General features: G+C 46.2%; 1 protein-coding gene across 1 annotated transcript in view; it reads right to left on the bottom strand.

Annotated features, from left to right (window-relative positions):
• The window catches only part of LOC139538850 (leucine-rich repeat and calponin homology domain-containing protein 1-like), a 92,102-nt gene that overhangs the window by 42,234 nt on the left and 29,928 nt on the right, over nt 1–19,940 (bottom strand). The window contains exon 2 of the mRNA XM_071341339.1: nt 4,238–4,382. Within this exon, the coding sequence (XP_071197440.1) occupies nt 4,238–4,382 (145 nt within the window). The remainder of the gene's footprint in view (nt 1–4,237; nt 4,383–19,940) is intronic.

Genomic DNA, 19,940 nt, shown 5'->3' with positions numbered 1-19,940 from the left:
TTATGACTGTTTGTGTCTAGTGTAGTGTAAGAAACAGAATGCCCTATGGGGACAAACTACTCATTAGCTTTCCCATAAACACGTCCTCTCCCAGCACTGTACTGTACTTATGCAAAACATAAACACACACAACCTGAATCTCAATCTAGTTCAGTCCAGCATGACAAAACAGCCACCAAACCCTCCAAAAACCCTTAATAAAAACAGGATTGTGGTGTTCCCTCCCTGGCTTACACTAGCAGTTAGCCAAAATGCTTTAAAACAATCCAAATCCTTTCATAAACAGAGCAGAACACCTCCAAACAGTTTAAACCTCTCATAAAACAGGCTTCTGGTGTTCTGTCTCCGGCTTACAGCTACAGTTAGCCAGCACACGGCAGGGGGTCAGTGGCTGGGAGAGAGGCCTTTTAACATTGACAGAGCAGAGTATGAGCAGAGTGGTTTACAGATGACCCCAGAGAAAATAAGTTCTCCACTCCACAACAAAGGCTACAAATGATCCTGGAAATGACCCATCGGTACACACACAAACATGCGCTTTGTTTTTCTATCCTCGTGGAGACCAAAAATTGATTTACATTCAGAATCCTACTTTCCCTAAACCCTAACCCTAAACTTTAGGTCCCCACAAGGATAGAAGAACCAACCCATTGACACATACACACAGAGACACACACATGCAAAACCATGAGGCTGCGAAACTCCTCTGACTCAGCACTGGCAGGAATATTACGGAAATGAAATCAAATTGAGTTTATCCAGCTGTTCCCACACACACAGTGGGTTCCTGTGTGTGTGTGTGTGTGTGTGTGTGTGTGTGTGTGTGTGTGTGTGTGTGTGTGTGTGTGTGTGTGTGTGTGTGTGTGTGTGTGTGTGTGTGTTTGCTGTGGGTTCCTGTGTGTGTATGTTTGCGTGTGTGCCTGCATGATTTCAAGTTCGCATGCATGTGTTGTAGTGTTGCATCAGATCTAGCTGTATCACTGTGCAGTCCAGGGGCTTGCCAAAGGCTCCACAAAGCCAGAGATGTCAAACACTGTCTCCGTCTCTGATCCAAGAGATTACAGCCGGAATGAGAATGTATAGACAACACTGGCTGAATCCAATAATGTTAGCTAGGTGTGATGGGTCTGCACTCAAAAAGATAAAGCTTACTTCATAGTGTACATAGTGACGTTTCAACTTTGCAGCCTTCTTCAGTGTGTAGGTAAAAATCGTTTTCATTCAAAACAGCATTAGCTAGCGTTAGCTAACTGTGTTAGCGGAATGGAACCCCCTGTGGAGTAGTAACATAACAACACACAGGCCAAGAGAGAGGAGCTAGGAGCTGTCAGCTAGGACCACACAAGAACCACATCACATCACTAGGCAAAAACACAATCATAAGGAGCACACACTACACTCCCACTACACTGCACTGCAGCTAGCACAACAGCACAAGCTAACACAATAGAGCAACAAGCTAGCATTACAATAGTTCACAGTAAAAGCTGACTGCCTAAATAAAAGCTAACAGGATGAAAGAACGTCACTCTAAAACGCAGCAATAGAAATCAGCAAACTCCATGACACAACATGATAACAACAGCTGGCAGCTCCAAACAGCCTTCATCTCATTTCCTAGACAACTTCAAAATAAGGTTGCTGTTTTTTCACATGTGCCAAAGCTCTATCTACACTAGTGGTCTAGATACTGTAGTTACTGTACCACCAACTGAACTTTGCTCTTCCCGGGGGATATCCCTGAAGTAGACCTATGGTCTCTTGAGTCTTCTCAAGTATCCTGTGTGGATAGGGCAAGTACCCCTGGTGGTCCAAGTACCCCTGGTGGTCCAAGTACCCCTAGTGGTCCTAGTACCCCTGGTGGTCCAAGTACCCCTAGTGGTCCTAGTACCCCTGGTGGTCCTAGTACCCATAGTGGTCCAAGTACCCCTAGTGGTCCTAGTACCCCTGGTTGCCCTAGTACCCCTGGTTGCCCTAGTACCCCTGGTGGTCCTAGTACCCATAGTGGTCCTAGTACCCCTGGTGGTCCTAGTACCCATAGTGGTCCAAGTACCCCTAGTGGTCCTAGTACCCCTGGTTGTCCTAGTACCCCTGGTTGCCCTAGTACCCCTGGTGGTCCTAGTACCCATAGTGGTCCTAGTACCCATAATGGTCCTAGTGCCCATAGTGGTCCTAGTACCCCTGGTTGTCCTAGTACCCCTGGTTGTCCAAGTACCCCTAGTGGTCCTAGTACCCCTGGTTGTCCAAGTACCCCTAGTGGTCCTAGTACCCCTGGTTGTCTTAGTACCCCTAGTGGTCCTAGTACCCCTAGTGGTCCTAGTACCCCTAGTGGTCCTAGTACCCCTGGTTGTCCTAGTAATCCTAGTGGTCCTAGTACCCCTGGTTGTCCTAGTACCCCTGGTTGTCCTAGTACCCCTGGTGGTCCTAGTACCCCTAGTGGTCCTAGTACCCCTAGTGGTCCTAGTACCCCTGGTTGTCCTAGTACCCCTGGTGGTCATAGTACCCCTGGTTGTCCTAGTACCCCTAGTGGTCCTAGTATCCCTGGTTGTCCTAGTACCCCTGGTTGGGAAACACTGATCTAGACAACAAAGAGCTTTCATTCTCTTTCCACCATGATACAGGCCAGTAACAGGACGATCCTAAAAATAAAGCAGTCATTTTTACGTGTTCCTGGTGCAGACATGGAGAGCGTTTTCTATTTCCTGTTTTGACTGCGATATGAAAAGCTACACATTTAAATGAGATTATCTGTCGGTGTCTCCATGGCATCCAATAACATTCCTGTCTAGTGGTGTAAAACACATCCCCTGGTGCTGTCACCGGGGCACTCACATCACATTATACTCAGACACACACGCGCATGCACGTTACACTACATCAGCTAACGCCAACTGAGGCTCAGTGATGAGAAGATAAACTAGACATCCTCTCCCTTCAGATGTAGCATTTAGATAACTAATTACTTATTAAATTACTAATTAACTTAACCTGAGTGTTATGACCGCAACACAACATGCCTGCCTGCCTGCCTGCCTGCCTGCCTGCCTGCCTGCCTGCCTGCCTGCCTGCCTGCCTGCCTGCCTGCCTGCCTGCCTGCCTGCCTGCCTGCCTGCCTGCCTGCCTGCCTGCCTGCCTGCCTGCCTGCCTGCCTGCCTGCCTGCCTGCCTGCCTGCCTGCCTGCCTGCCTGCCTGCCTGCCTGCCTGCCTGCCTGCCTGCCTGCCTGCCTGCCTGCCTGCCTGCCTGCCTGCCTGCCTGCCTGCCTGCCTGCCTGCCTGCCTGCCTGCCTGCCTGCCTGCCTGCCTGCCTGCCTGCCTGCCTGCCTGCCTGCCTGCCTGCCTGCCTGCCTGCCTGCCTGCCTGCCTGCCTGCCTGCCTGCCTGCCTGCCTGCCTGCCTGCCTGCCTGCCTGCCTGCCTGCCTGCCTGCCTGCCTGCCTGCCTGCCTGCCTGCCTGCCTGCCTGCCTGCCTGCCTGCCTGCCTGCCTGCCTGCCTGCCTGCCTGCCTGCCTGCCTGCCTGCCTGCCTGCCTGCCTGCCTGCCTGCCTGCCTGCCTGCCTGCCTGCCTGCCTGCCTGCCTGCCTGCCTGCCTGCCTGCCTGCCTGCCTGCCTGCCTGCCTGCCTGCCTGCCTGCCTGCCTGCCTGCCTGCCTGCCTGCCTGCCTGCCTGCCTGCCTGCCTGCCTGTATTAGAGATATGACTAACGTACTTGCCTCAGTTACACGGTGGTGTGAGCATGAATGAAGAGATTAGAGACATGAAGTACAGAGACTACTGAGCTTGTCTCAGGTTGATGATGCATACAGCCGGCAGTAAAAAAACAGGTTAGCACTGATATGATGACTCTTTCTCTCTCCCTCTCTCTCCCTTTATGTCTCTCTCTCCTTCTCCCTACATATCTGTCTCTGTCTCTCTCTCTCCCTCTGCCCTTCTTTCTCTCTCGCTCACTCTCTCTCTCTGTTGGTCTCTGTCGATAGCTAGATAAAGAAGGAGTGGACACTGGAGAAAGATAGACTAAAACAGTTAGAGTGACCTGGGTATGACATCATAGCGTATTACACAAACACAGACAGACAGGATGTGTTGTTGCCTTGTGGTCCTGCCATGAGAATGGAAGTGGTGACATCAGCCCGTTGAGAGGTGTCGTGATGCGTGAAGGCTAACAAGCATGTCGGCCCTGGGGAACAGTTGGCACCAAACACCTGGGTCTTAACAAGCTGTTAAGAGTAGGTTCAAGTCTTACCTGAGGTTTAAGGAGGTGAGTGACTGTAGGTTGATGATGGTGTCAGGAATAGTTTTGATACAGTTGTGATAGAGGTTCAGCGATTCCAAGGCGACCAGGTGACACACCTCCAAGGGGACCTCCGCCAAACGATTCCTTGACAGGTCTGACGAGAGGGAGAGAGAGAAAGAAATAGGAAGAAGAGACAGATGTCACCTGCAGTTGTATACTAGTGCCACTAGGTGTCTCTCTCCCAAGCTCAGTACCTCCATACAACCCAGTTTACCAACAGGGAGAGAATAGCCTTAGAGGGGGACTGAGCTACGCTGTCCAAGGCTACAGGTTAGCACAAGACTTCCTGTATTCTTGGCTACGGTCTCACAACAGCGAATAACAATGATATCAGTTAGCTACTATGTTCACTGTTCAGATTAGCTCCACTCCACTGCTGCCCATTGTTCCATGGTGATTTAGCTCACGTCTATATGGAAGCCTGTATGACGTCATGGACACCACAATGGAAGGAAGTTCAGTTAAAAACAGCAACACTCAGAATCAAAATGCTACCCATAGTTGATCTTCCGTTCAAGCAAAACAGCTTCAGTGTGACTCAAAGTCCTGCTAGCACAAGTAGCACAAGTAGCGACTGAGGCCTGAAAATAACATTTTACATTTACATTTAAGTCATTTAGCAGACGCTCTTATCCAGAGCGACTTACAAATTGGTGCATTCACCTTATGATATCCAGTGGAACAACCACTTTACAATAGTGCATCTAACTCTTTTAAGGGGGGGGGGTTAGAAGGATTACTTTATCCTATCCTAGGTATTCCTTAAAGAGGTGGGGTTTCAGGTGTCTCCGGAAGGTGGTGATTGACTCCGCTGACCTGGCGTCGTGAGGGAGTTTGTTCCACCATTGGGGTGCCAGAGCAGCGAACAGTTTTGACTGGGCTGAGCGGGAACTGTACTTCCTCAGAGGTAGGGAGGCGAGCAGGCCAGAGGTGGATGAACGCAGTGCCCTTGTTTGGGTGTAGGGCCTGATCAGAGCCTGAAGGTACGGAGGTGCCGTTCCCCTCACAGCTCCGTAGGCAAGCACCATGGTCTTGTAGCGGATGCGAGCTTCAACTGGAAGCCAGTGGAGAGAGCGGAGGAGCGGGGTGACGTGAGAGAACTTGGGAAAGTTGAACACCAGACGGGCTGCGGCGTTCTGGATGAGTTGTAGGGGTTTAATGGCACAGGCAGGGAGCCCAGCCAACAGCGAGTTGCAGTAATCCAGACGGGAGATGACAAGTGCCTGGATTAGGACCTGCGCCGCTTCCTGCGTGAGGCAGGGTCGTACTCTGCGAATGTTGTAGAGCATGAACCTACAGGAACGGGTCACCGCCTTGATGTTAGTTGAGAACGACAGGGTGTTGTCCAGGATCACGCCAAGGTTCTTAGCACTCTGGGAGGAGGACACAATGGAGTTGTCAACCGTGATGGCGAGATCATGGAACGGGCAGTCCTTCCCCGGGAGGAAGAGCAGCTCCGTCTTGCCGAGGTTCAGCTTGAGGTGGTGATCCGTCATCCACACTGATATGTCTGCCAGACATGCAGAGATGCGATTCACCACCTGGTTATCAGAGGGGGGAAAGGAGAAGATTAATTGTGTGTCGTCTGCATAGCAATGATAGGAGAGACCATGTGAGGATATGACAGAGCCAAGTGACTTGGTGTATAGCGAGAATAGGAGAGGGCCTAGAACAGAGCCCTGGGGGACACCAGTGGTGAGAGCACGTGGTGCGGAGACAGATTCTCGCCACGCCACCTGGTAGGAGCGACCTGTCAGGTAGGACGCAATCCAAGCGTGGGCCGCGCCGGAGATGCCCAGCTCGGAGAGGGTGGAGAGGAGGATCTGATGGTTCACAGTATCAAAGGCAGCCGATAGGTCTAGAAGGATGAGAGCAGAGGAGAGAGAGTTAGCTTTAGCAGTGCGGAGCGCCTCCGTGACACAGAGAAGAGCAGTCTCAGTTGAATGACTAGTCTTGAAACCTGACTGATTTGGATCAAGAAGGTCATTCTGAGAGAGATAGCAGGAGAGCTGGCCAAGGACGGCACGTTCAAGAGTTTTGGAGAGAAAAGAAAGAAGGGATACTGGTCTGTAGTTGTTGACATCGGAGGGATCGAGTGTAGGTTTTTTCAGAAGGGGTGCAACTCTCGCTCTCTTGAAGACGGAAGGGACGTAGCCAGCGGTCAAGGATGAGTTGATGAGCGAGGTGAGGTAAGGGAGAAGGTCTCCGGAAATGGTCTGGAGAAGAGAGGAGGGGATAGGGTCAAGCGGGCAGGTTGTTGGGCGGCCGGCCGTCACAAGACGCGAGATTTCATCTGGAGAGAGGGGAGAAAGAGGTCAAAGCACAGGGTAGGGCAGTGTGAGCAGAACCAGCGGTGTCGTTTGACTTAGCAAACGAGGATCGGATGTCGTCGACCTTCTTTTCAAAATGGTTGACGAAGTCATCAGCAGAGAGGGAGGAGGGGGGAGGAGGGGGAGGAGGATTCAGGAGGGAGGAGAAGGTGGCAAAGAGCTTCCTAGGGTTAGAGGCAGATGCTTGGAATTTAGAGTGGTAGAAATTGGCTTTAGCAGCAGAGACAGAAGAGGAGAATGTAGAGAGGAGGGAGTGAAAGGATGCCAGGTCCGCAGGGAGGCGAGTTTTCCTCCATTTCCGCTCGGCTGCCCGGAGCCCTGTTCTGTGAGCTCGCAATGAGTCGTCGAGCCACGGAGCAGGAGGGGAGGACCGAGCCAGCCTGGAGGATAGGGGACATAGAGAGTCAAAGGATGCAGAAAGGGAGGAGAGGAGGGTTGAGGAGGCAGAATCAGGAGATAGGTTGGAGAAGGTTTGAGCAGAGGGAAGAGATGATAGGATGGAAGAGGAGAGAGTAGCGGGGGAGAGAGAGCGAAGGTTGGGACGGCGCGATACCATCCGAGTAGGGGCAGTGTGGGAAGTGTTGGATGAGAGCGAGAGGGAAAAGGATACAAGGTAGTGGTCGGAGACTTGGAGGGGAGTTGCAATGAGATTAGTGGAAGAACAGCATCTAGTAAAGATGAGGTCAAGCGTATTGCCTGCCTTGTGAGTAGGGGGGGAAGGTGAGAGGGTGAGGTCAAAAGAGGAGAGGAGTGGAAAGAAGGAGGCAGAGAGGAATGAGTCAAAGGTAGACGTGGGGAGGTTAAAGTCACCCAGCATCACAATGTGTGTGAGTGTGCATGTGTTCTTATATGTGTATTATCTGTGTATCACAGGAGGATGCTGAGGGGAGGACGGCTCATAATAATGGTTGGAACGGAGCAAATGGAATGGCATCAAACACCTGGAAACAGAGTTTGATGTATTTGATACCATTCCACTGATTCTGTTCCAGTCATTAACACAAGCCCGTTTTCCCCAATTAAGGTGCCACCAACCTCCTGTGGTGTGTATTTATAAAGACAAATCACCTACAGTGAATCTAGCATCACATTACGAGCACCTCATACTATACTACACATCTAATGAGACAGCTCCTGTTACGCTACAACAACATTCACACCATGGATGTTACCTGAGGGTGGCTTGGTATGGCATGACAGACAAATTAAGGCTCAAACTATTATTAGACACATATTAGGGTGTGGGGACGTCTGTGTGTGTGTTTGCAGGGCAGGCATTATGGGCTTTACAACGGTCATGTGATGCAACACTGATGATAACATGGCCTAGGGCAAATTCCCCCCCCAGGGTCAATCCCCAGACTGAAGTGTAAAAGCAGACTTTTATATACTCTCTCTCTCTCTCTCTCTCTCTCTCTCTCTCTCTCTCTCTCTCTCTCTCTCTCTCTCTCTCTCTCTCTCTCTCTCTCTCTCTCTCTCTCTCTCTCTCTCTCTCTCTCTCTCTCTCTCTCTCTCTCTCTCTCTCTCTCTCTCTCTCTCTCTCTCTCTCTCTCTCTCTCTCTCTCTCTCTCTCTCTCTCTCTCTCTCTCTCTCTCTCTCTCTCTCTCTCTCTCTCTCTCTCTCTCTCTCTCTCTCTCTCTCTCTCTCTCTCTCTCTCTCTCATATATTTCCGCTGAACCGCATCTCCCTGTGAAACAGAGATCTAACAACCCCTCCACCATCCCTCCTCATTTCCTACCTCCCACTCTCTCCTCCCTCTTTCTTGCTATCCATTGCTTTCACAAGCTCTCACTCATTCTCCCTCTCTCCATCTCTCCCTGCAGAGTTAGCCATCAACCCTCACACACTCAGTCAGCACATAGTTTAAATACATAGGCACACATAGGGGCCTCGTTAGTTTTAGACCTACAGTATATACTTACTTACGCAGACAGACACACTCAAACACAAATGTGTTTTGAAAGTGTGTGTGTAATGTCTGAAACACACAGAAGCCAATCAGTCAATACACAGCATGCTGAAAACTCCCCCAGAACCAGTACGGGAAATGAAGTGAACAATAATCCCCATGGGATGGATTCACCCTTAACACCATAGCTATACAATCAGATGGGCAGACACATATACATGTAGCCTACACAAACCCACGCAGGGAGTGGCCTATAACTATGTGACTCTATAAAAGGTATAATACAAGGTATGTGATGGAGAGGAAGCCGTGTGTGTGTAGGCAGTAAACAGTGTCATTATGAGTTATCAGAGACCAGACCTCTTTCACTAACATCTCCCTACAGAGAGCACTAAGAAACATGTTGCTTTACATCATTTCCACTCCTCCTTTATGTGAGACATTTGTAATGTCTTTATTCTTTTGGAACTTCTGTGAGTGTAATGTTTACTGATCATTTTTGTTTATTTCACTTTGGTATAATATCACAAGAAATTTGTGGGTGGTTTCAAAACTAGTTTTAATGACTCCAATCTGTATATATTTTTTTTACGATCGATAACGATAATTATCACGATATTAAGCAGAAAATGTTTAAAAGGTGCATATCTGCTTCAGATTCAAGCCTGTCAGAAGTAGAAGAACTCACAAATAACATTTTAACTCCACTTTTGTTTAAACTGTAAACCCTTACAAGTCATGAGCAAGAAATAAAATCACAGTTGAAGTTGGGGTAGTTGTTGTCTTACAAGTTACAAGCAAGAAAGACAAGTCTGTCTACGGTCTCTGGCTTTAAAGCTGCCCTATGGCAGGTCACTATGTTGCCACCTGTGTTAAAAACACTCTGAGGGGGAGCTGGTCGCAGGAATGCACAGGTAGTGCTTTGCCATGTGACTGACTTTGGGAAAGTTTTTGGGGTGGATCTTCCACCAGTCCAGTGGATTGGTTTCACTGTCAGCATCAGGAGACTGAAGGTAGCAGCTGAGTTCCTTTTCTACCAGCTGGATTTCAGTAAGACCTGTGGTGGTGGAGCATGGCTTTTTGAAAAAACTGCCCATTGACTTTCTCTTTTTAGCTGTCAGTTGTGGTGAAGCAGCAGCAACGTCTCCCTGTGCTGGGCTTGGGTTTTCATGTTTCTCATTGACCATCTCTGAGACAGCTCTCGCTTTTATGTGGCCCACCTTCTCCTCTTTGATGTAATGTTTTTTAAACCGAGGGTCGACCAACGAGGCTATGTCCAGGAGGTCATCTGTGGCTAGGTCATCATATTTCTCATTCAGATAGTCCATGACTATCGTTTTGATGGTTTGGGTGAGCTCTGTTTCACCATCATCAGGTTTCATGACCTCTGTATTGAACAGGTGTAGTACTAGCTTTAGGTAAGACACACTGACATAAGACTCACCAGACAGAGCATCTGTGAATTCTAGGAGTGGGGTCAATGCCTGGTTGATGGACTCAAGAACATCTATATCTGTATAAGTGGGAGCTAAGTGCCGGGTCTTCTTGTCACTGGACAAGACCTGTGAAATGGCTTTCTCCTGCTCCAGTACTCTTTGCACCGTCTTTTAACGTGATCCCCACCTGGTAGGCGACTCTGTCACCAACTTGTGCTGGGGTAGGTTGTGTTCTTTTTGAGCAACCGCCCTGTCTCTCTTCTTTTTACATGAATAGGAAAAGGCACCTACCCCTTTCTTACATACTCCAAATGCTCGATCCACCCATTTGTCTCTACCCACTCTCTCTAAGAGAAATCAAGAGATTTTAATCAAATAAAAAAATCACAATAATCCCTTTAGTTATGTACAAATGTAATATCTAACTTAATCAGTTGATGAAAAAATAAATCACATTTAGTTTAATCTAACCAATCACTTCAATATACACAATTGACAAGGTTACTTACCAATGGCCAAATGCAGACAATGTCCAAAACATTGTAGTCGGGTACATTTGTTGATTTGAGCGGCCTTCACCACGTTCACACCACTATCATTTGTTATGCAGACCTGTCTGTCTTGACTGAGTCCCCAGGAGGCGAGAGTGTCAATGATCCCCTCTGCTATAGCTTCAGTTGAACCCTTTTTAACAATCATTTCTTCGTTGGAAGCTGATCCTTCTCCATGGCTATCACTGCCACTGTTTTCGCCTAAAATCCCACATTTTTCGTGGTTAATAGTGGCTACGCCATCACTCGAGGTGGTAAGTGGTTTTACTGGGCGTATACCTCTCCACATGCATATTGTCATTTCTCTGCATGTTGACTCTATGTAAACCACACACCCTGAGGCTGCATTCATCGTAGCTGGGGATTTTAACAAGGCTAATCTGAAAACAAAACTCCCTAAATTCTATCAGCATATCGATTGTGCTACCAGGGCTGGTAAAACCCTAGATCATTGTTATTCTAACTTCCGCGACGCATATAAGGCCCTCCCCCGCCCTCCTTTCGGAAAAGCTGACCACGACTCCATTTTGTTGCTTCCAGCCTACAAACAGAAACTAAAACAAGACGTTCCCGCGCTCAGGTCTGTTCAACGCTGGTCCGACCAATCTGATTCCATGCTTCAAGACTGCTTCGATCACGTGGATTGGGATATGTTCCGCATTGCGTCCAACAACAACATTGACGAATACGCTGATTCGGTGAGCGAGTTCATTAGAAAGTGCATCAGCGACGTAATACCCACAGCAACGATTAAAACATTCCCAAAACCAGAAACTGTGGATTGATGGCAGCATTCGCGCGAAACTGAAAGCGCGAACCACTGCTTTTAACCAGGGCAAGGTGACCGGAAACATGACCGAATACAAACAGTGTAGCTATTCCCTCCCCAAGGCAATCAAACAAGCTAAGTGCCAGTATATAGAGACAAAGTAGAGTAGCAATTCAACAGCTCAGACACAAGAGGTAAGTGGCAGGGTCTACAGTCAATCCCGGAATACAAAAAGAAAACCAGCCCCGTCGCGGACCAGGATGTCTTGCTCCCAGACAGACTAAATAACTTTTTTGCTCGCTTTGAGGACAATACAGTGCCACTGACACGGCCCGCTACCAAAACCTGCGGGCTCTCCTTCACTGCAGCCGAGGTGAGTAAAACATTTAAACGTGTTAACCCTCGCAAGGCCGCAGGCCCAGACGGCATTCCCAGCCGCGTCCTCAGAGCATGCACAGACCAGCTGGCTGGTGTGTTTACGGACATATTCAATCAATCCTTATCCCAGTCTGCTGTTCCCACATGCTTCAAGAGGGCCACCATTGTTCCTGTTCCCAAGAAAGCTAAGGTAACTGAGCTAAACGACTACCGCCCCGTAGCACTCACTTCCGTCATCATGAAGTGCTTTGAGAGACTAGTCAAGGACCATATCACCTCCACCCTACCTGACACCCTAGACCCACTCCAATTTGCTTACCAACCCAATAGGTCCACAGACGACGCAATCGCAACCACACTGCACACTGCCCTAACCCATCTGGACAAGAGGAATACCTATGTGAGAATGCTGTTCATCGACTACAGCTCAGCATTTAACACCATAGTACCCTCCAAACTCGTCATCAAGCTCGAGATCCTTGGTCTCGACCCCGCCCTGTGCAACTGGGTACTGGACTTCCTGACGGGCCGCCCCCAGGTGGTGAGGGTAGGTAACAACATCTCCACCCCGCTGATCCTCAACACTGGGGCCCCACAAGGGTGCGTTCTGAGCCCTCTCCTGTACTCCCTGTTCACCCACGACTGCGTGGCCATGCACGCCTGCAACTCAATCATCAAGTTTGCGGACGGCACTACAGTGGTAGGCTTGATTACCAACAACGACGAGACGGCCTACAGGGAGGAGGTGAGGGCCCTCGGAGTGTGGTGTCAGGAAAATAACCTCACACTCAACATCAACAAAACAAAGGAGATGAATGTGGACTTCAGGAAACAGCAGAGGGAGCACCCCCCTATCCACATTGACGGGACAGCAGTGGAGAGGGAAGTAAGTTTTAAGTTCCTCGGCGTACACATCACGGACAAACTGAATTGGTCCACCCACACAGACAGCGTTGTGAAGAAGGCGCAGCAGCGCCTCTTCAACCTCAGGAGGCTGAAGAAATTCGGCTTGTCACCAAAAGCACTCACAAACTTCTACAGATGCACAATCGAGAGCATCCTGTCGGGCTGTATCACCGCCTGGTACAGCAACTGCTCCGCCCACAACCGTAAGGCTCTCCAGAGGGTAGTGAGGTCTGCACAACGCATCACCGGGGGCAAACTACCTGCCCTCCAGGACACCTACACCACCCGATGTCACAGGAAGGCCATAAAGATCATCAAGGACAACAACCACCCGAGCCACTGCCTGTTCACCCCGCTATCATCCAGAAGGCGAGGTCAGTACAGGTGCATCAAAGCAGGGACCGAGAGACTGAAAAACAGCTTCTATCTCAAGACCATCAGACTGTTAAACAGCCACCACTAACATTTAGTGGCTGCTGCCAACATACTGACTCAACTCCAGCCACTTTAATAATGGGAATTGATGGAAATGTATGTAAAAATGTATCACTAGCCACTTTAAACAATGCCACTTAATATAATGTTTACATACCCTACATTACTCATCTCATATGTATATACTGTACTCTATATCTTCTACTGCATCTTGCCATCTTTATGTAATACATGTATCACTAGCCACTTTAAACTATGCCACTTTGTTTATATACCCTACATTACTCATCTCATATGTATATACTATACTCTATACCATCTACTGCATCTTGCCTATGCCGTTCTGTACCGTCACTCATTCATATATCTTTATGTACATATTCATTTTCCCTTTACACTTGTGTGTATAAGGTAGTAGTTGTGGAATTGTTAGGTTAGATTACTCGTTGGTTATTACTGCATTGTCGGAACTAGAAGCACAAGCATTTCGCTACACTCGCATTAACATCTGCTAACCATGTGTATGTGACAAATACAATTTGATTTGATTTGATTTGCTGCTGCGTCACAGAGGTGAAATGGACTGCTGTACCTAATTATTCTATATCGACATTATTGAAAATTAATCTAAACGTTTTTATATTGTTATTGATTTAATCGCCCAGCCCTACCCAACCCCAACTATTACACCCGCCCAAAACACATCCTGCGACCTAAGAGGTATGTATCAGATGCTCAACATGCTCTGCTCACACCTACTGTGATGGTCCGGCCCTAAACCACACAAAAACAACACTAGACATTATGGAACAGAAAGCTTTTACTGTCTCATCCTGGAATATACAAGGTCTGAGGTCATCTGCCTTTGGCCTAAAGAGCCGGAACTCTGACTTCATCATAGAAATTGGAAATATAGACATTGTCATCCTACAAGAAACATGGTATAATGGAGACAGACCCACTGGTTGCCCTCTAGGTTACAGAGAGCTGGTAGTCCCATCCACCAAACTACCAGGTGTGAAACAGGGAAGAGACTGGTATGCTAATTTGGTATAGAGCAGACCTAACACACACTATTAAATTAGTCAAAAGAGGAACATTTTACAGAAATGAATAAGGAAATGATCTCAACAGAGAAATATGTCCTCATGTGTGCTAAATATATCCCCCAATAGAATCTAAATGATGACAGCTTCTCCATCCTAGAGGGGGAGATCAACAATTTTCAGGCTCAGGGACATGTACTAGTCTGTGGTGACCTAAATGCCAGAACTGGACAAGAACCCAACACCCTCAGTGGGACAAACACCTACCTGGAGGTGACAGCATTCCTTCCCCCATGTGCCCCCCTAGACACAACTACGACAACATAACCAACAAAAAGGTGTCACAACCTCTGCAGCTCTGTCAGACGCTGGGTATGTACATAGTCAATGGTAGGCTTCGAGGGGGCTCCTATGGTAGGTACACCTATAGCTCATCTCTTGGCAGTAGCACTGTAGACTACTTTATCACTGACCTCAACCCAGAGTCTCTTAGAGCGTTCAGTCAGTCAGTCCACTGACACCCCTATCAGACCACAGCAAAATCACACTCTAATTGAACAGAGCTATGCTCAAATCACGAGACATAAAAGCCAAAGGAACTGAATAATATTAAGAAATGCTATAGATGGAAGGAAAATAGTGTGGAAAACTACCAAAAAACCATTAGGCAACAACAAATTCAATCCCACCTAGACAATTCCCTGGACAAAGGTTTCACTGTAATAGTGAAGGTGTAAACTTGGCAGTGGAAAGCTTTCAAGCAGACAACCTAAGAAAATGAACAACAATGATAAATGGTTTGATGTATAATGCAAAAACCTAAGAAAGAAATTGAGAAACCTATCCAACCAAAAACATAGAGACCTAGAAAACCTGAGCCTACGCCTTCATTATGGTGAATCACTAAAAACAATACAGAAATACATTACGGAAAAAGAAGGAGCAGCACGTCAGAAATCAGCTCAATGTAACTGAAAAATCCATAGAATTTAACCACTTCTGGGAAATTGGAAAACTCTAAACAAACAACAACACAAAGCGCTATCTATCCAAAACGGAGGTGTATGGATAAACCACTTCTCCAATCATTTTGGCTCTATAACAAAGAACAAACAGCCAAAACATATACATGATCAAATGCAAATCTTAGAATCAACTATTAAAGACTACCAGAACCCACTGGATTCTCTAATTACATTGAATGAACTACAAAATAAAATACAAACCCTCCAACCCAAAAATGCCTGATGGTATCCTGAATGAAACAAATTCCAATTGGCTATACTTAAACTCTTTAACATCATCCTCAGCTCTAGCATCTTCCACAATATTTGGAACCAAGGACTGATCACCTCAATCCACAAAAGTGGAGACAAATTTGACCCCAATAACTACCAGGGGATATGCGTCAACAGCAACCTTGGGACAATCATTCGCATTATCATTAACAGCAGACTTGTACATTTCTTCAGCAAAAACAATGTACTGAGCAAGTGTCAAATTGGCTTCTTACCAAACTACCATACAACAGACCACGTATTCACAAAGGTAGTCTTCTCATGCTTTGTTGATTTCAAAAAAGCTTTCAACTCAATTTGGCACGAGGGTCTGCTATCCTCCACCAAATTTCACAGTGTGTGCGAGACCTGGAGAGGCCTACAAGCCACAGTGTCTCGCACCCACTATGAAATTTGGTGGAGGATCGGTTATCATCGGGGGGTGCTTCCGCAAGGCTGGAATCGGGCAGATTTGTCTTTGTGAATGACGCATGAATCAAGTCACGTGTACAAGGTTGTCCTGGAAGAAAACTTGCTTCCTTCTGCTCTGACAATGTTCTCCAAATCTGAGGATAGTTTTTTCCAGCAGGACAATGCTCCATGCCACACAGCCAGGTCAATCAAGGTGTGGATAGAGGACCACCAGATCAAGACCCTGTCATGGCCAGCCCAACCTCTAGACCTGAACCCCATTGAAAACCTATGGAATGTGATCAAGAGAATGACGGACTGTCACAAGCCATCAAACAAAGCCCGAGCTGCTTGAATATTTGCGACAGGAGTGGTATAAAGTCACCCAACATCAATGTGAAAGACTGGTGGAGAGCATGCCAAGACGCATGAAAGCTGTGATTAAAAATCAGGGTTATTCCACCCAATATTGATTTGTGAACTCTTCCTAAGTTAAAACATTAGTATTGTGTTGTTTAAAAATGAATATGAACTTATTTTCTTTGCATTATTTGAGGTCTGATAACACAGTATCTTTTTGATATTTTGACCAGTTGTCATTTTCTGCAAATAAATGCTCTGAATGACAATATTATTGGGGGGAATTTGGGAGAAATGTTGTCAGTAGTTTATAGAATAAAACACAAATGTTAATTTTACCCAAACACATACCTATAAATAGTCAAACCAGAGAAACTGATCATTTTTCAGCGGTCTCTCAATTTTTTCCAGAGCTGTAGATCAACAAATTGGCGAGGGCACTAGAACAGTTTGCAGCACCCGGCCTCACCCTATTAGAATCTGAAGTCAAATGTCTACTGTTTGCCAATGATCTGGTGCTTCTGTCCCCAACCAAGGAGGGCCTACAGCAGCACCTAGATCTTCTGCACAGATTGTCAGACCTGGGTCCTGACAGTAAATCTCAGTAAGACTAAAATAATGGTGTTCCAAAAAAGGTCCAGTTGCCAGGACACCATTGCCCTAGGGCACACACAAAAACTATACATACCTCGGCCTAAACATCAGTGCCACAGGTACCTTCACAAAGCTGTGAACGATTTGAGAGACAAGGCAAGAAGGGCCTTCTATGCCATCAAAAGGAACATAAAATTGGACATCCCAATTAGGATCTGGCAAAAAAATATGTGAATCAGTTATAGAACCCTTTGCCCTTCATGGTTGTGAGGTCTGGGGTCTGCTCACCATCCAAGAAATCACAAAATGGGACAAAAACCAAATTGAGACTCTGCATGCAGAATGCTGCAAAAATATAATCCGTGTACAACGTAAAACACAAAATAATGCATGCAGAGAAGAATTAGGCCGATACCCGCTAATTATCAAATCCAGAAAAGAGAAGTTAAATTCTATAACCACCTAAAAGGAAGTGATTCCCAAACCTTCCATAACAAAGTAATTACCGACAGAGAAATTTACCTGGAGAAGAGCCCCCTAAGCAAGCTGGTTCTGGGGCTCTGTTCACAAACATAAAAAAAACAACACAGAGCCCCAGGACAGCAACACAATTAGACCCTACCAGATCATGAGAAATGAGAAGAATGCTATTTAGCCCTAAACAGAGAGTACACAGTGCCAGAATACCTGACCACCGTGACTGACCCAAAATTAAGGAAATCTTTGACTATGTACAAACTCAGTGAGCATATCCTTGCTATTGAGAAAGTCTGCCGAAGGCAGACCTGGCTCTCAAGAGAAGACAGGCTATGTGCACACTGCCCACAAAATGAGGTGGAAACTGAGCTGCACTTCCTAACCTCCTGCCAAATGTATGACCATAGAGAAACATATTTCCCTCAGATTACACAGATTTACAAAGAATTCGAAAACAAATCCATTTTCGATTAACTCCCATATCTATTGGGTGAAATACCACAATGTGCAATCACAGCAGCAAGATTTGTGACCTGTTGCCACGAGAAAAGGGCAACTAGTGAAGACCAACACCATTGTAAATACAACCTATATTTATGTTTATTTATTTTCCCTTTTGTACTTTAACTATTTGCACATCATTACAACACTGTATATATTAATATTTTGGAACTTTTGTGAGTGTAATGTTAACTGTTCATTATTTCACTTTTGTTTATTATCTATTTCACTTGCTTTGGCAATGTAAACATATGTTTCCCATGCCAATAAAGCCTCTTAAATATAATGTGAATTGAATGAAAGAGAAGAGAGAGAGTCTGTACTTGTGTGTGTGATTCTGTGTTATCCAGCACACTCATAGGCATGGAACAAAATCAAATCAAATCAAATGTTATTTGTCACATACACATGGTTAGCAGATGTTAATGCGAGTGTAGAGAAATGCTTGTGCTTCTAGTTCCGACCATGCAGTAATATCTAACAAGTAATCTGACCTAACAATTCCACAACAACTACCTTATAGTTCTGTACTACCGTACAAGTGTAAAGGAATGAATAAATGAATGAAAATGAAAAAATGAAAATATATGAATGAGTGATGTCCGAACTGCATAGGCAAGATGCAGTAGATGGTATAGAGTACAGTATATACATATGAGATGAGTAATGTAGGGTATGTAAACATTATATAAAGTGGCATTGTTTAAAGTGGCTAGTGATTCACATCTTTGTGTGGGAGAGGAGAGGAGAGAAGACGGTAAGAGGGGAAGAGAGAAAAGAAAGACGACAGCGGGCTGACTGCTGTATGCTACAGTATCTGTGTCTAAAGAACCACAGGCTCCATCTAGAGAGAGAGAGAGAGAGAGAGAGAGAGAGAGAGAGAGAGAGAGAGAGCGGTGAATCACTGTGCCTCAAGGTGGTCTCCTAGTCTGACACCCGTGACCTAAATATACCCTCCTCCCCCACACACACACAACAGGATTTCCGTTAGCCGGTGTTAGCCAGCATTTGGCCGATCAAAAAATTGAAAAGCTGATGAATAAAATTGCCACTTGCCAATTGTCTGGGAGAAGAAGAAAAACTCCCATTGTGAAATAATGCTGATGGAATTGATGGAAATACCAGTCGATGTAAAAACGTTTGACTGGTCATGCTTATTGGTCTATAGGTTAATTTGCATAACTTAGTGGAATTAAATTGGCACGTTTGTACAGTATATTCATTATGTAGGCCTATCTTATTTATCATTACACGCTGCTGCTACAGCATCTCAAACAGGAAGGCAGGCTTCATCAGCGCATCACATTTCACCATATCCATAGTCAAATTTACATTATAAATACAAAAGTATGTGGACACCCTTCAAATTAGTGGATTCAGCTATTTCAGCCAAACCCATTGCTGACAGTTGTATTAAATCGAGCACACAACCAAGCAATCTCCATGGACAAACATTGGCAGTAGAATGGCAGTACATTGGCAGTATTTTATTTTTAAACTCTGCATTGTTGGGAAGGGCTCATAAGGAGCATTTCACAGTAAAGTCGACACCAGTTTTTTTCGGCGAAGGTGACAAAGAACATTTGATTTGATTCTCTCTTTCTATGAGCTCTTGACGTCAATATTTATTTGTTATCCCTCTTTCCCGCTTCCTTTTATCCAAACACCACCAGCTGAATTGTTCAACTGACAGCCAACAGACACAGACCCCAGCATTGCTGAATAGAGTATGGCTCTTTATTGTTGGATAGATACAGTTTCGCGAGTGCACGCATGCATGCACGCACGCACGCACGCACGCACGCATTCACAGAAAATGGATATGAAGGTAGCCCAGATGGCATGGCTTATCATTGTAATCCCTGGCACACATTATATTGACGGAGCCGCAACTGCTGTTGCTGCGGCACGGTGCTGTATGTGTGTGCGTGCGTCTGTATCTTTGTATGTGTGACTGCGTGCATGCATGTGTGTGTCTATTTCTGATAAAGGGTTAGACACAGGGGAACTCTCTTGATGTATGGTGTGAGACCCTTTAATATGGACCTTGTTTACACCCCCGGCCCCAGACATACAATGACGGGCCAACCTGTCATTCAGGCACAACCATGTATTTACATTTTAGTCATTTAGCAGATGCTATTATTCAGAGCGACTTACAGTAGTGAGCACATATATTTACATACATATTTGGTGTGACTTCACATAATACATGAAATAGTTTGTCTCATATAAACTCAGCAAAAAAAGAAACGTCTTCTCACTGTCAACT

Source organism: Salvelinus alpinus, chromosome 14, assembly GCF_045679555.1.
Source record: "Salvelinus alpinus chromosome 14, SLU_Salpinus.1, whole genome shotgun sequence".
Taxonomy (NCBI): domain Eukaryota; kingdom Metazoa; phylum Chordata; class Actinopteri; order Salmoniformes; family Salmonidae; genus Salvelinus; species Salvelinus alpinus.
Note: the sequence above shows the minus strand (reverse complement) of the source record. Positions and strands in the feature narration are given on the sequence as shown.